Source organism: Drosophila subobscura, chromosome J (assembly GCF_008121235.1).
Source record: "Drosophila subobscura isolate 14011-0131.10 chromosome J, UCBerk_Dsub_1.0, whole genome shotgun sequence".
NCBI classification, from domain to species: domain Eukaryota; kingdom Metazoa; phylum Arthropoda; class Insecta; order Diptera; family Drosophilidae; genus Drosophila; species Drosophila subobscura.
Genome location: NC_048532.1, coordinates 20,000,432 through 20,013,309, shown reverse-complemented (window position 1 = coordinate 20,013,309; position 12,878 = coordinate 20,000,432). Strand labels below are relative to the sequence as shown.

The following is a 12,878-nucleotide window of genomic DNA, read 5'->3' as shown; positions in this document are numbered from 1 at the left end:
ATCGCCAAAGATAGCAGCAAGCGGTGGAAGGGATGCGGGAAAGGACAACGAGGGAATGGCGACAGTCAACGGACTGCCAAGCGAAACAGGAAATGTTGCGCGGACAAATTCAATGCTAAGAAGCTGTGGCAAAACCACTGAACTTTGACTGATGGACGCACGACAGGGAGAGAAAGAGAAATGAGAGAGAGAGAGAGAAAAAGTGAGAGCGGGGAATGGCTGGATGGATGGTTATTTAAGGACTTGGCCCAACCGTCCGGCACTTATTTTATTGACAATTTTATTTTCCCTCTTCCTTGCATTCTTTTTTCTCCGCACTTCTGTGTTTTTTTCTGCCAGCTTTTCAATTTCAACGGCCGCTTGCGGCAATTTGTTGTTAACTGCCTCTATCTACCTCTCTTTCGCTCCTCTTTCTCTCTCTCTCTCTCGAGTGCCATAAATTAATCAGGAAATCGAACGAAGCAACGGCTATGCTGCCCCTCTGCCTCTCTGTCTGCATCCTGAGGTTGCCGCCCACCTGGGCGTTACTTTCCTAACATAAAATTTTGACAATTTTTAGATTTTAAATATAGAATCTGGTACAGCAGCAGCGCACAGGAATATTTTGTCATCATCGTTTGTTTCCTGATTGAATTCCTCCTGCTCGCTGGAGGGCAAATTTGAATGTGGCACTGGAATGCCAGCCAGCGGAGGCAGGCAGGAAGTATTAGCCCAAGCAAATTGAAATGGGAATTGGCAATCGAAACTTTGTTTAGAAAACTGGTTAAGATTGATAGTTAAAGATTTAAATTGAGTTCGTTAATTGATGTGAGGCAGAGGCGGTGCATAAAAGTGCCTCAAAGGCGCAAGGAAAACCTTTCCGGTAAGCGTTTCATTAAATGTGTAAAATATGCCTCCAAAGCTGCACTTTCTTTTATTTTTATTGCATCTCCCTGCGCTGCATAAACCTGCCAACAATCATCTGGCAACAGCTTCTCCTTTGAGCCACGAGTTGTGTACCAATCCCACACCCACAAATATCAAACGCTGTCTGCAGCATATGCAAAAACCTTTAGAACTCTTTTGAGGAGCTTCATCTATTGACTTTACCTGGACAATTTCGGCGGCGTCAAAGGGCAGAGAGTGAAGGAGAGGTATATAAGCCCCAGATATGCACACAGTCATAATGCTCGATGCAAACAAAGAGCAAAGGCAGCCGTGGCTGCTGGAGATTTTCTTCGAAGGGCAGGGCCTGGGCTTCATTTTCATTTGCATGACACTGAAGCTGACAGACAAACAAACAAAAAAAGACAGTAATAATAATAAAAGGCAAGCGTGGAGGCAAATGCATATTTATTTGCCCAAAGTATGTTCCAGGCTCCATTCTTCTCCTACCGATGGCCACGATGTGTGTGCACGGATTTGCAGCGTTTCGTTACGTTTCGTTTCGTTTCCTTCAATTCACTTTTCCATTTCTACTTTTTTATTTGGTTATTTGTTGCATGAGTAATGGGGCATCTCCTCCGCCGCTGCTGCTGCCGCTGCAGATGCAAATGTACTTGGCGGATACAGATACAGCGATACCGAGAGTATCTGTATCTTTAGTGCATATATAAATAGTATTTCAGTTGAACGCACATCCAAAATAGCAGAAGCAAAACACAGGGACAGGGGCAGGGGCAGGGGCAACCTCTTTCGTATTGTATTTCGTAAAATGTTGTTAAAATTGACACAAAATCAGAGACGAGGCAGCGGCAGCCAGCGAGAAGTCGTGTCTGCCGTTGAGACAAAAGCCCAGCCCCAGCGGCCTTTCATTCACTTGAATGTCTCCCTCTCTCTCTCTCCCCCCTCACTGAATGTGTGAATGGGAGAGAGCGAGAGAAGTCTATTCTGTATCCGCAAATCCGTAGCCCCAAAAGTCAGACCCAGAGTCAGAGTCAGAGTCTGAAGCTGAAGCTTTGCCGGCGGGCAACGAGCGAGTGTTTCCCGGCGATAGCAGCGCCAAATACATTTCGTCAATGCACATACAATTATTTCCAGCAAACTGCTTGCGAAATTAAAATTAAATTACTACGCGAGAGACCTCGCAGCTGGGAGCAACGATCAGGGAGGGGACCGTCGCCTCTGTCGCTGCTGGCAAAAGTTCATTAAGTTATGGATGACGTGACGTGGTGGTAGTTGACACGAAAAACGAGGCAACGAGCAGTGGGTGGCAGGCGCCTAAGAACATCATTAAGTAGCTGCAAAGACAATCGTGCCAATCATTAAAAATCTTTGGGGGCACAAGCTAAAGTCAAACGCTTTCATGAGTGGCTGAAGCTGAGGCGCTGCAATGCGGATGCTTTTCCCTTTACATCTTCTGCAGTTATCAACACGTTTCACAGACTCTGCCTGTGCCGCTGCTGTCGTCGTCGACCTGTCTAAAGCAGCCACTAACTATGCTGTTAGACCCAAGCTCGAGCAGCAGCCCCAGCCCCAGCCCCATGGCGCATGTTTATAGACGCCCTAGATTAGGTCTTTGTCAGCAAATTTTCGAGTGTGTACTGTAGCGAAGGAGAGGCATATGCCATATGCCATATGCCTCGTGTGGCTGCTGGCTGCTGGCTGCTGCTGCAACTGTGTGCTCGAGTGGCGATAGCTGCGAAAAATCCAAAGCATAAGCTTTTGGCGCAAGTGGAAGTGGAAGCAGCCCACTTGAGGCACAGGCCCCACTGTTCCGGCCTCCGCCATCAGTGGCAGAACAGGACACAAGTGAAAGAGACTTGGCTTGGCAAGAGGCAAGAGGAACAACAACTACAACTGCAACTGCCACACAAAGCAGCCGTGCGGGGGTGCAGCGAAATCAAAGACCAAGACAATGTCTGAGGCTCGGACTTTGGGTTCTTTGTGCCCAAAATGTTAGCTAATTGAATTGTCCTGAATAAAGGCAAGTCTTTGAGGGGTTTCGCAGTTAACTATTATGTAAGTTGAGCATAACTGGCGCATAATCGATTCATTAATAGATTATTTGGCAGAAAATTGACCCCAAAATGCTGGACAAATTAGTTATCAAACCTGAACCTAACAGAAACGACACCAAACCGATCCGTGTAGCTGCATCTTGCCACAATCCCCACTCTCTAAAGTACGTTTTATCATTCATATTCGTTTCCTCTGTAGTTCTTCCACGTTCTTGGGTCAATCAACTTCATTGTCTGGCAATTTTTTGGGTCATTATTTAAATTAACGATTGATAACCAATACGCCCCTGCCTCCCAGCCTGCTGCACGTGCCACTCATTGACCCCGCCTGCAGAGCCTGCAATTTGCATTCCATTCCAATTGACTTCTTGGCCATGTCTCGAAGGAGTTTCCTTCCGCCAGAGCCAAATACAGAGAGACACTTTTTTACGCCCATCGTTTGCGGGTTGTGTCGGGGAAGGGTTTTGTGGCGAATGTGTGTGTGTGTGTTTTGGGGCTAATTTACCAGGCAGAGTAGCTCCATTGGGAGGACCAAAAGGCGGCTGCCAAGAGCGAAAATAAAAATTAAAAAAAAAAATGTACACCACACGTCCGAAAAATGGCCAAAAGATAACAAAAGTGAGACACAGAGCGAGAGGGAGAGCGAGGTGGGAAAGGCTACAGTGGGAGAGAGTAGGGAATGGCTACAGTGGGAGAGAGAAGGCGGAGGCAAGAGGCAAAACACACTACACTCGGCAGCGGGACAGGGGGCAGGGGGCAGGAGGGTGCCCGGTATTGAAGAAGCCATTTGAAAATTTGAAAATTTTTTGGCACAGGTACAGGAAAAGCACCCCACCCTCCCTGCACAGCCCGCTGCTCCCCCTACAGACCTCCTACAAAATACGAAAAAAAAAAACTGAGAAAAAGAGACAAACCCAAAGACCGCATTGACTCTTCAACTATTGCTGCCGCATATGTGTGACTGTGTGCGAACGTAGCTGTGTGTGTGTGTGTGTGTGTGTGTAGATATGCGCTATAGGTTATAATATGTTAGCGTAATGCCCCCGGACAGAACGACAGAGCGACGCGAGTGTGGCACTCTGATGATGGGCGGAGCCAACAAATTCGCTAAACAAAAACACAAGCGCGCTCGACCCCAACGCCAGCCAGCAGCAGCAGCAGCAGCAGCAACAGCAACAACACAAAGCGAATGTATCTGTATCTGTGTGTGTGTGTGTGTGTGTGTGTGTGCTCTGTGTGTAGCTGTGTGCACTGCAGATGTGTGTTGGCGGCGGCTCTAAGGGCTCTAAAGGGCTCCCAAAAGGCAAGCGCATCTTGCCAGACGACGGCTGTAGCAAATCTCTACGTTTCGCCCTTTTTTCCCATATTTTTCTATATCTTTTTGTTGTTGTTTCTTTTCTGTTGGAGTGCCATCCAAAATTTGGTTAATATGAATGCTTGGGAGGCTGTGTTTTGGCTCCTGCCTTTTGATTAGCCTAATGAAACTATGCGGCAGAGTGAAAGAGCCTCGGATTCCCTCTGCTATCTGCTATCTGCATTCATGCCCCATTCCCATGTGCCCCCATTTGCATCTGTATCTGCATCTGTGTCGCTGTGTATCTTTGCATCTTCCAGGCCTACAACACAATTGAAAAAAAGGGAGCAAATCTCAAGCATTTGATCAATTACAATTTCAATTTAAAGGCAACAAAAAAACCCCTGCAACTGTTCCATCTCTCCTCTCCTCCCCTACCATGTCTTGATTCATTGTTTTCTCAATGAGAATTCAAACACACAGCAAACGAACCACCAGAAAAACTGATGAAAACGGGAATCAATTCGTATGGCAACTCAAATTGAGATACAAAATTCAGTTAGATGTACGGCGAATAGATGCATTCCCCCTTCCCTTTCCACCGAGTTGAGGCAATGAGGGAGCGAATTGATTAGCCCGCTTCAGAGCTGCAGAAACGAGAGACAGAGCGCTTCTCTTTCCATTTGAACTGAGACAAAATCTACATAAATCTCGCTGAGTTCTCATCTCAGAAGTGAAGCAAAATAAAGACATTTCAATCCACATTTTAATACCACAACGAAAACCTTCAGAGGGTCTTTTAGTTTCTTAGCTTTTCTTCTAGTTTCTCGCATTTTGCAGCAATTTTCCTGGCTCTCTGGTTAGCAAAGGAGTGAGAAGAAAGAGAATCACAGATGTTAATGGATGATGACCCCCTTTTGGACAGAGCAATTCACTCCACAAATTATAGCAACCGCCAGCTAATTGTCAGTTAACTTTTAGTTAAGGTAAAAGAAACAAAAATATTGAGGCTTACCTGGACTCGTCTGCCAACTGAGGCCGCCAATGAACATTTTGCTGCAACGAAAGAGAGAGAAGGCAGATGATAAATGATACTTTAGGCACATGTGCAACAGCAGCAAGAAATTAGATAAATGTTATGGCTAAGTAGCAGAAATCAGAAGCAGATCTTTTATCAATTCCCGCGCCCATGTCCAAGTCTTGCAGCGTTGTGCCACCGTCTGTTGTGGCACCATTGTGGCATTGTGACAGCGTTGCACTTGCTCATCTTCATCATCATCATCATCATCATGATAATGTCTGTTGTCTCGTTGTCTTCATCATTATTTAAATCATAGAAAATAAGCCGCTTTTCCCGGGCATTGTTTTTCAGGCTGGAACAAAAAAAATCTCACCCACTCACTCTCCCACAGGTTCACCCACAACACCCTTTGCCCGTCTAGACCCGGACCCATGGCTTATGCAACAAAAGAAAAAGAAAGATGCAACATTTGGAGTCTTTGATTGTGAGCGAAGCATTTGATGCTCTTACTTTAAATAAGAGAAGAGTTCCACGAAGAATTGAAGCAAAAATTCTCCTGATTGAAATTTTTGCACTTAAAAAATAAAATTCTGTGGCAAAGATAACATTAAATGAAGCAAAAATCGAAGCTCTTTATTAGGTAAACGCACAGGCAAATTCCTCTGACAAACTTCTCTTAAAAAACAAGGAACTTTCCTTTACAAAGGGAAAACAGAGTATGGGGGGGAAAAACAAAAGGCAAAGGCTCTGTGCCCGAAACGAAAGTAGGCGGCAGCGGTAGCGGCAGTAACGACGACGACGACGACGACAATGATTATGAAAACTTCAACAAACTGCAAAAGAGCGCAACAGTGGCATACAACATACAACGCAACGGTGGCAGCAAAGGGAAGTGGAAGTGGACCAGCCAGTGTTTGTGGCTGGAGGAGTGCAGCGTGCAGGGCGCTGCTGCAACGGCCTATGTTGGGCAGGGGTTGAGGGAGTGCTCGTGGGCTCGTGGGGGTGTGGCAAACAAAATGCACTATGAGAGGAGGCAAATGTTGGTGGCGACACGAAAAACGAATGTAAAACACACACAAAAATGCATAGAAACACAAATTGCAATGAAAAGCAAAATAAAAAAGGCGCGCAACACAGAGGCACTGCCAGAGGGAAAGAGACGGAGCGACAACTAAATGAAAATGTTAATAAAATGTGCAACAACAAGAGCTGCAATAGCGGCAGGCAGGCCGCCACCAACAAAAGAGTAAAGTAAAGCTAAAAAGAAAAACTAAACCAAAGAACGGAAGAAGCGTCGAGCAACAACAAGTACAGCAGGAAAAGCAGCTGGAAAATGTAGAGGGGAAAACGGGGTAAAGAGGGCACAAAGTAAAGGCACGGCAACGGCCCCTCGCCGCTTCGAATCCACTTTTCATGAAAATAGGCCTCCCAATCTGAGAATTTTTGTACTTTTTTGGGCCCAGGTAGCTAAAACCTTCGACTCTGGCAAACAATTTGTCATTAATCAATGTTTCTGGTCTGTATTTTTCTAGCCATTTTCCAAGCGATTTTCCAGCTGTTTTGCGCTACGAGTTCTCCTTTGGGGAACTCCAACTCTCTGAATTGGCCATGCAAAATAATCAATCTTCATGGAAAAGCAGAGATATCGGCCACAACTTGTGTTGGGAAAAACTAAAGAAAAAACCGTTACGAGTAGATGGGGGCGGGTGGAAAATATGTCCAGAAATATGCTGAAAATATGGTAAAAATAGTTGGAAGAATTGTTGTATTTTTTTTTAAACTAAATTCCAATCTCATTCATCATTTTCCAGTGGCTCTTGAAGTTTTTCATCGATTGGCATTTGCTTTTCATTATATTTTATCTTGGCACTTATTTTGTTGTTGTTTTCGTTTGCGAGATCTCATCATTCATCAGCATTTGATTTTCACTTTGTCAAGACTGACCCCTGCCTCTTGACAGCATCCCCCCTTGTCCAGTGGTTTCCCCTTTTCTAATGCTGACCGATCCGCAAATATTTGTATTCATTTCATGATAATTCTCTTCTGCTGCTCGTGCTACTTGCAACATTGTCTATGGGGGTGCCGCTGCCCCATTGGGTTGTGCACCGCAGGTGACCTTCGAACGCACTTCTCTGCCCTGCCCCCCGCTCTCCTATGCCACACACACCTCTCTCTCTCTCTCTCTTACCAGCCAATTGCGAGTGCACCAAATAATGCGCACGACCTTGTCCCACACTGGCAATCAGTATGAAGCCTCCGCCACCACCCACAACCCCCCAGCAGTGCCACGTTCAGCGTCCAGCTGTGTGACGCGTAATTTTGCAAAAAAATACAACAGATTGGGGTGGCAGAAATGGTTGGATGGGCAGCGAGGGGGGTAAAAGTGTCAAAGTCAACGCTGAATACTGTTTAAAGAGAGATATTCATTCCGTACGTCGTTCCATTTGTTTCTTTTCGTTTTTCTGCACCCGTTTGGAAAAATGTTGTATAAATTGCAAAAGATTACGCATTCGCCGTGGTGTCTCCACGTACTACGATTATCTGTGGGTTTGGGATTCCATTGGGTGATGTCTCCATTCCATACTCCCGCGGGTGCACACCATAGAGAGCTTTGATGACATTTGCCTTTTGTCTTTTACAACATATCTTCCTGCATTCTGCCCCCCGCCTCCTGCCACTCCCTCTCTGATGGTATATCTTCCCTTAGGGGCATGGCATTGCCGGCTTATACTACAGTTTTCGCAGCTATTTACAGATTTCCCACAAGTCCCCACCCACTCAGACAGACACACAGACAATCCTTCCTCCCCCCATGTGTAGGTTGAGTGTGGTTTAGAGCTGTGGGAAGGAAGTGGTTTGAGGTTGGGGCGGCTGCACTAAGCTTACGAGTCATAAACAAGTCAACGCAACATGTCCGATTAGTAGTGCAACCACCGAAGAGACTGGCATTTGTCACCCACTGCCTAAGCCACGAGCGTATGGGCGTGCGGAAGTGGGGCGTGGAAAGAAGATGCTGCCTGCCTGCCAGTGCCCCCATATGATTATTCCTCTGCCCTTAAACTCTAATCTGCACTTGCAGAAACAAATCGCTGTACAAAGATACTCAGCAGAGAGAAGAGATAAAGAATTTGAAGAATAGATCTTCCATTAGTGATAATTTTTCCACAATCTCTTCCACTAATCAATCTCTATCTATAAATGTATCCAAGTTCTTGCAGTTTTCTATATTTTTGTCGAGTGTATCTTCTCTCGCATGCCACTCTATGGCCGCTGTTTCTCTACGGCTGCGGGTGCGGGTGGTTGGGTGCTCTACAGCTCTGCTGCTCGGCTGCTCGGTCACATTTGCTTGCATTACGAAATAATTGTAAAGCGCACGTCACTTTTCTATAGGCCTTCGTCTGTCTATCCAGTGGCCCGCCTCTCCAACCACCCTAACCCCCTGGTGGGGCAGCAGCACCACTCTTGGGCCATTCATGCGCAAGTCGTCATCCATCGCCCCATTCACGGGCCCATGTGCTCTGTCCCAGTGCCCGTGCCCGTGCCCGTGCCCGTACCCATACCAAAACCCGGACCCGGTCTCGGGCTCCGTTCAGCGAGGTTTTGGCTTTGTGCTTGACGCTCGCCGCTGTCGCTGTCTCTGCCACTGCCACTGCTGACGTTCGCTTTGCCGCTTGTTTGCCATTCAAAATCCGTTCAGAGTTTTGTATGCACATCCCAAGTGTTGCCTTCTCGCTTCTTCTGCATTACATTTGCATATAATACCATCTCTTTCTGACCTTTCTTTCTTCCCTCTCTATCGTCCGCTGTCTCTCTTTACTCTCTTCTCTCCCTGCGCTAGTTGACGTTTTCTATTGTGGCTTCATTGTTGAATAGAAAAAATGTGCAAAATAGTAACGAAAAAAAAAGAAACACAAAAAACGAAAAGAAAAGAAAAATAGCAAAACAGCCAGAGGGACGACTGCCCCGCTCCCGCTCCACCACACACACGCATGCTGCCGCCACACGCGCTGCCTCTTGCTGCTGCCTCTTGCTGCTGCATCTACGCTGCGTGGAAGTGGACGTGGTCGTGGATGCCATGCCGCTTACATGGAAATAAAAGTGCAGATCTTGTAACTTTAGTAATTTTTCACATGACAAATTATGTGAGCGGCGACCAAAGCGGGACAAGGTGCAGGAGGTGACGGAGGAGTACTGTGTCGAGAGGCCAACAAAGGGGAGCAACACACTCGGGGCAGGGAAAAGGGGGTGGAGTGACATATAGTGGCAGCAAAAGGGAACCCCATACACGGTCGACAGACAGTCAGAGAGACAGAGACACTCAACAGAGAGGGAGATTGGGAGAGGCCATTCAAAAGGCGCCGAGTTGTGGCTTTTAAGAGCGGACAGTCCGCATTATGCAACAATGTGTGGCAGGCGACAGCAGAATGTATAAAACATTAAATAACTTTAAAGTCTGCCCTTAAAGTGTGTAAAACATTATGGAGGAAAAAGGAGTGAACGAACTTCTGCATAGAAATCTCAAACAAAATGCTCCCAAAACTGTGGCAATGACCATAAAAACAGAAGAAAGTCTTAGTTTATCGTGACTTCTTAATTCCTTAAATTCTGTACCGACCATTTCCATATCGCCATTAAACCACACACAAATTATAAAGCGCTTCTTCCGTGTTGCATAAAGCCAAAACATCGCGTAAAACCCAATGCACATTTTATTTCATTATTTTGGTTGCCTCTTCCACACAAAATCCTCTGAACCTCTGAACAATTTGACTCCCGCAAGGCCCAAAGCGGTGCAGCAGCAGCGGCAGTGACAAAATGTTAGGATGGAAGACTTCTTAGAGGGTCGAAGCATTAATACCCTTCAAAACTCTAGCGAGATATTTGCTCAGAATAGGCCTTCACTTTAAACGATCCTCCTGTGAAAAAATAGGGAACGATGTAGCAAACATTTCCCCAAAAATCGGTATACCCACTGCTAGGGTGTGTAGGATGCCTTCCCTCCCCCTTATCCATGATGACTATCATGTGCGGCTATCAACAACATCATCAAAATACACCAGCAACAACAACAAAAACAACACAGAGAATAAGAACAAGCAGCATGAGGTAGAAAGGAAGAGAGGCGGAAAGGAGGATGGATGAAGAGCATGTAGTAAAGAGAATGTAGTAAAGCGGAGAGTGGATGGCGGAGGTGGTGTAGAATGTATGGAGGGGATAGCGGATAGCGGAAATCGTTGGACACAAAACTAAAACGCATCGAGAGCAGCAGCGTAGACCCAGAGACAGGGCTAGAAGTCTACAGAGGTATGTGTGTGTGTGTGTGGCCATGCTGGAGAGATACGAGACAGTTATGGGAGCTGGAGAGTTGTGGAGAGGAGTGGCAAACTCTAGGCCAAAGCATAAATATGCTGCTGCCGACAATTGTCTGAGACATTCGAAGGCGCGCAGCGCCGGGCCACCGTCGGCAGAGGCTGAGTGTGTGAAAACGACACTAAGCGGGGGAGAGGTAGGGGGTTCCATAGTGGGTGTGCATTAGATGGTGCGGGGGGTTGGAGAAAACACGCAAAACAGAGCAGAAATATGAACCGATGGTCAGGGAGAGGGAGAGAAAGAGTCGCTGAGCGTAGAACGGTGGAGAGCTTAGAGATAGTGGAGAGCGTGGAGAGTGAGCGGTAAGCGAGCGTCAGACAAAGCCAGGCAAAGGCAAAGGCAACGTCTAAATGTTGGCCAGGCAGCAGAACCAGAAGTAGAAGCAAATGTTTTATGTAGCAGCAGCGCACCCACAGATAGAGAGAGAAAGAGAGATAGCCACGGGAGATGATGGTACAGTGGGTGACAAGTGCTAAACCAGCAATTAAAAAAAACGAATGCTTCAAAATCCAGTGTACACCACTGTACTGTGGGGGGAGCAGAAAAACCTAACCATTACATGCACCCAAATTAAATATTCGCATACAAAAAGTAAAGCAAATTCTAATTATTTATTTATTTGTTGATAGTTATTGAACCAGCAAATTTCACACAAATCACTACATACACAAAAATTGAAATTTGTGACCCACTGTAAGCCGGGACGACGCGACGTGTGTTGGTGCACGCTTGCGGGGGTGGGTGTGTGTGCCTATGCGAATGCGTGTATGCTTGATAGTGTGCGTAATGCGAATGTGCACGAAAAAGCGTAATAGAAAAAGAACTTTACAGTTGCATCGATTTAATCGTGCGGAAAGCTAAATATGAAGGAGAATAGCAGAGGAGAGAGCCCAACAGAGAGAGAGGGAGGTAGAGAGCAAAAAGGGGTCCAACCAAGGCGGACCCAGCGACCGACGACAGCAACCGGCGACTGCGTCTGGAGGCAACGTCATCAGCATCTATGGGTTGGCTGCGGAGAGTGAGGAAACAGAGGTTCACTGGGGCAGAGGCACAGCCTAAATTGGGATACGCTTCGGCTCATTTAAAGCAATTCTACTGCCGCTGCTACTGGTTCTGCCGACATCGCTGCAAACAGAAACACAATTACCAGTACATGCAATTTATAATGAATAGCGGACGAGGGGGAGAGTGGGTGCACTGTGCGCTGATTTTAGGGGATAGAGAGGGTGAAAAGGGGGGGGTCATATAACCCGCTGCACTTTGCGGTTCAAAGGATGCATTGTGCCGACTGCGATACAGATAGCAAAACTTTTGCACTGCTTTCCTCTTTTCCACTTAGTTCGTCGTTTCTCCATTTCTTGCAGTTTTCTTCTTTTTTTATCGTTTATTGCATAACATACGCCCCACTTTTGCGCGGGTGGAGGAAACGGAGCCGGTAGACAGCGGCGGCAACCAGGCGACCAATATAATGTTTGCCTACACCTATAACAGTTCCTTCTGCTTGCTTCTCCAGGCCTCCTGCTCCCGTTCCGTTCCTGTTTCTGTTTCTGCTCCACCCAAATCCCACTCGACGTCATTTTCTAATGGCGGCGGCTTATACTTCCTAACCAGAAAAAGAGTTTACTTTTTATTTTGCTGCCAAAAGTTATGACTGCATTTAGCAGCAGGAAAAGCAGCAGGGAAAACTTTCCTTAGCCTTGCATTGATTTCAAAAGAAAATCGCACAGAGAGAAATGTACATACTTTTTAGGCTAAGTATTGTGCTCGAAAGTACAGCTGCTGCCCAAAGTCTCCACTCTACCGGCGTCTCCGTCCCATCTCATGTCAAGTAACCCCATTTTAATCGAACTGTTTACTTAAAAGTGCAACTTAGGCAAATGAAAAGTTTTAGTTTCCACCAAATGGCGTGTCAGACGGGCAGGGAGATTATAAATTGAATTTTGATAATGTCAATTGTGGAATTGCACACAAAAGTTTCTGCTATTTTTGCGGTTTAAGTGGTTCTTCTCTCTCTCTCTCTCTCTCTCTCTCACTCTCACACCCACCCACACACGAACACGCTCTCCTTCTACACGCTCTCCTTCTGCACACAAACTTCTTTGCCATGGCAGAGTTCCGTTATTTGCCGGCTGCTGCGGGCAGTTGACTTTGTCTCAATGAAAATCATTAATTTACATGTTTATACACAAAATAAACCCATTGAAGCTCACCCGCCAGCAAACAAACACTGAAATCTCATAACGAAACACTTTTT

General features: G+C 46.3%; 1 protein-coding gene across 5 annotated transcripts in view; it reads right to left on the bottom strand.

Annotated features, from left to right (window-relative positions):
• Nucleotides 1–12,878, bottom strand: part of LOC117893562 (RNA-binding protein Musashi homolog Rbp6) — a 173,225-nt gene that overhangs the window by 155,053 nt on the left and 5,294 nt on the right. For all 5 annotated transcript variants that reach the window (XM_034800225.1, XM_034800229.1, XM_034800230.1 and 2 more), the window contains exon 2: nt 5,249–5,289. In XM_034800225.1, the coding sequence (XP_034656116.1) occupies nt 5,249–5,289 (41 nt within the window). The remainder of the gene's footprint in view (nt 1–5,248; nt 5,290–12,878) is intronic.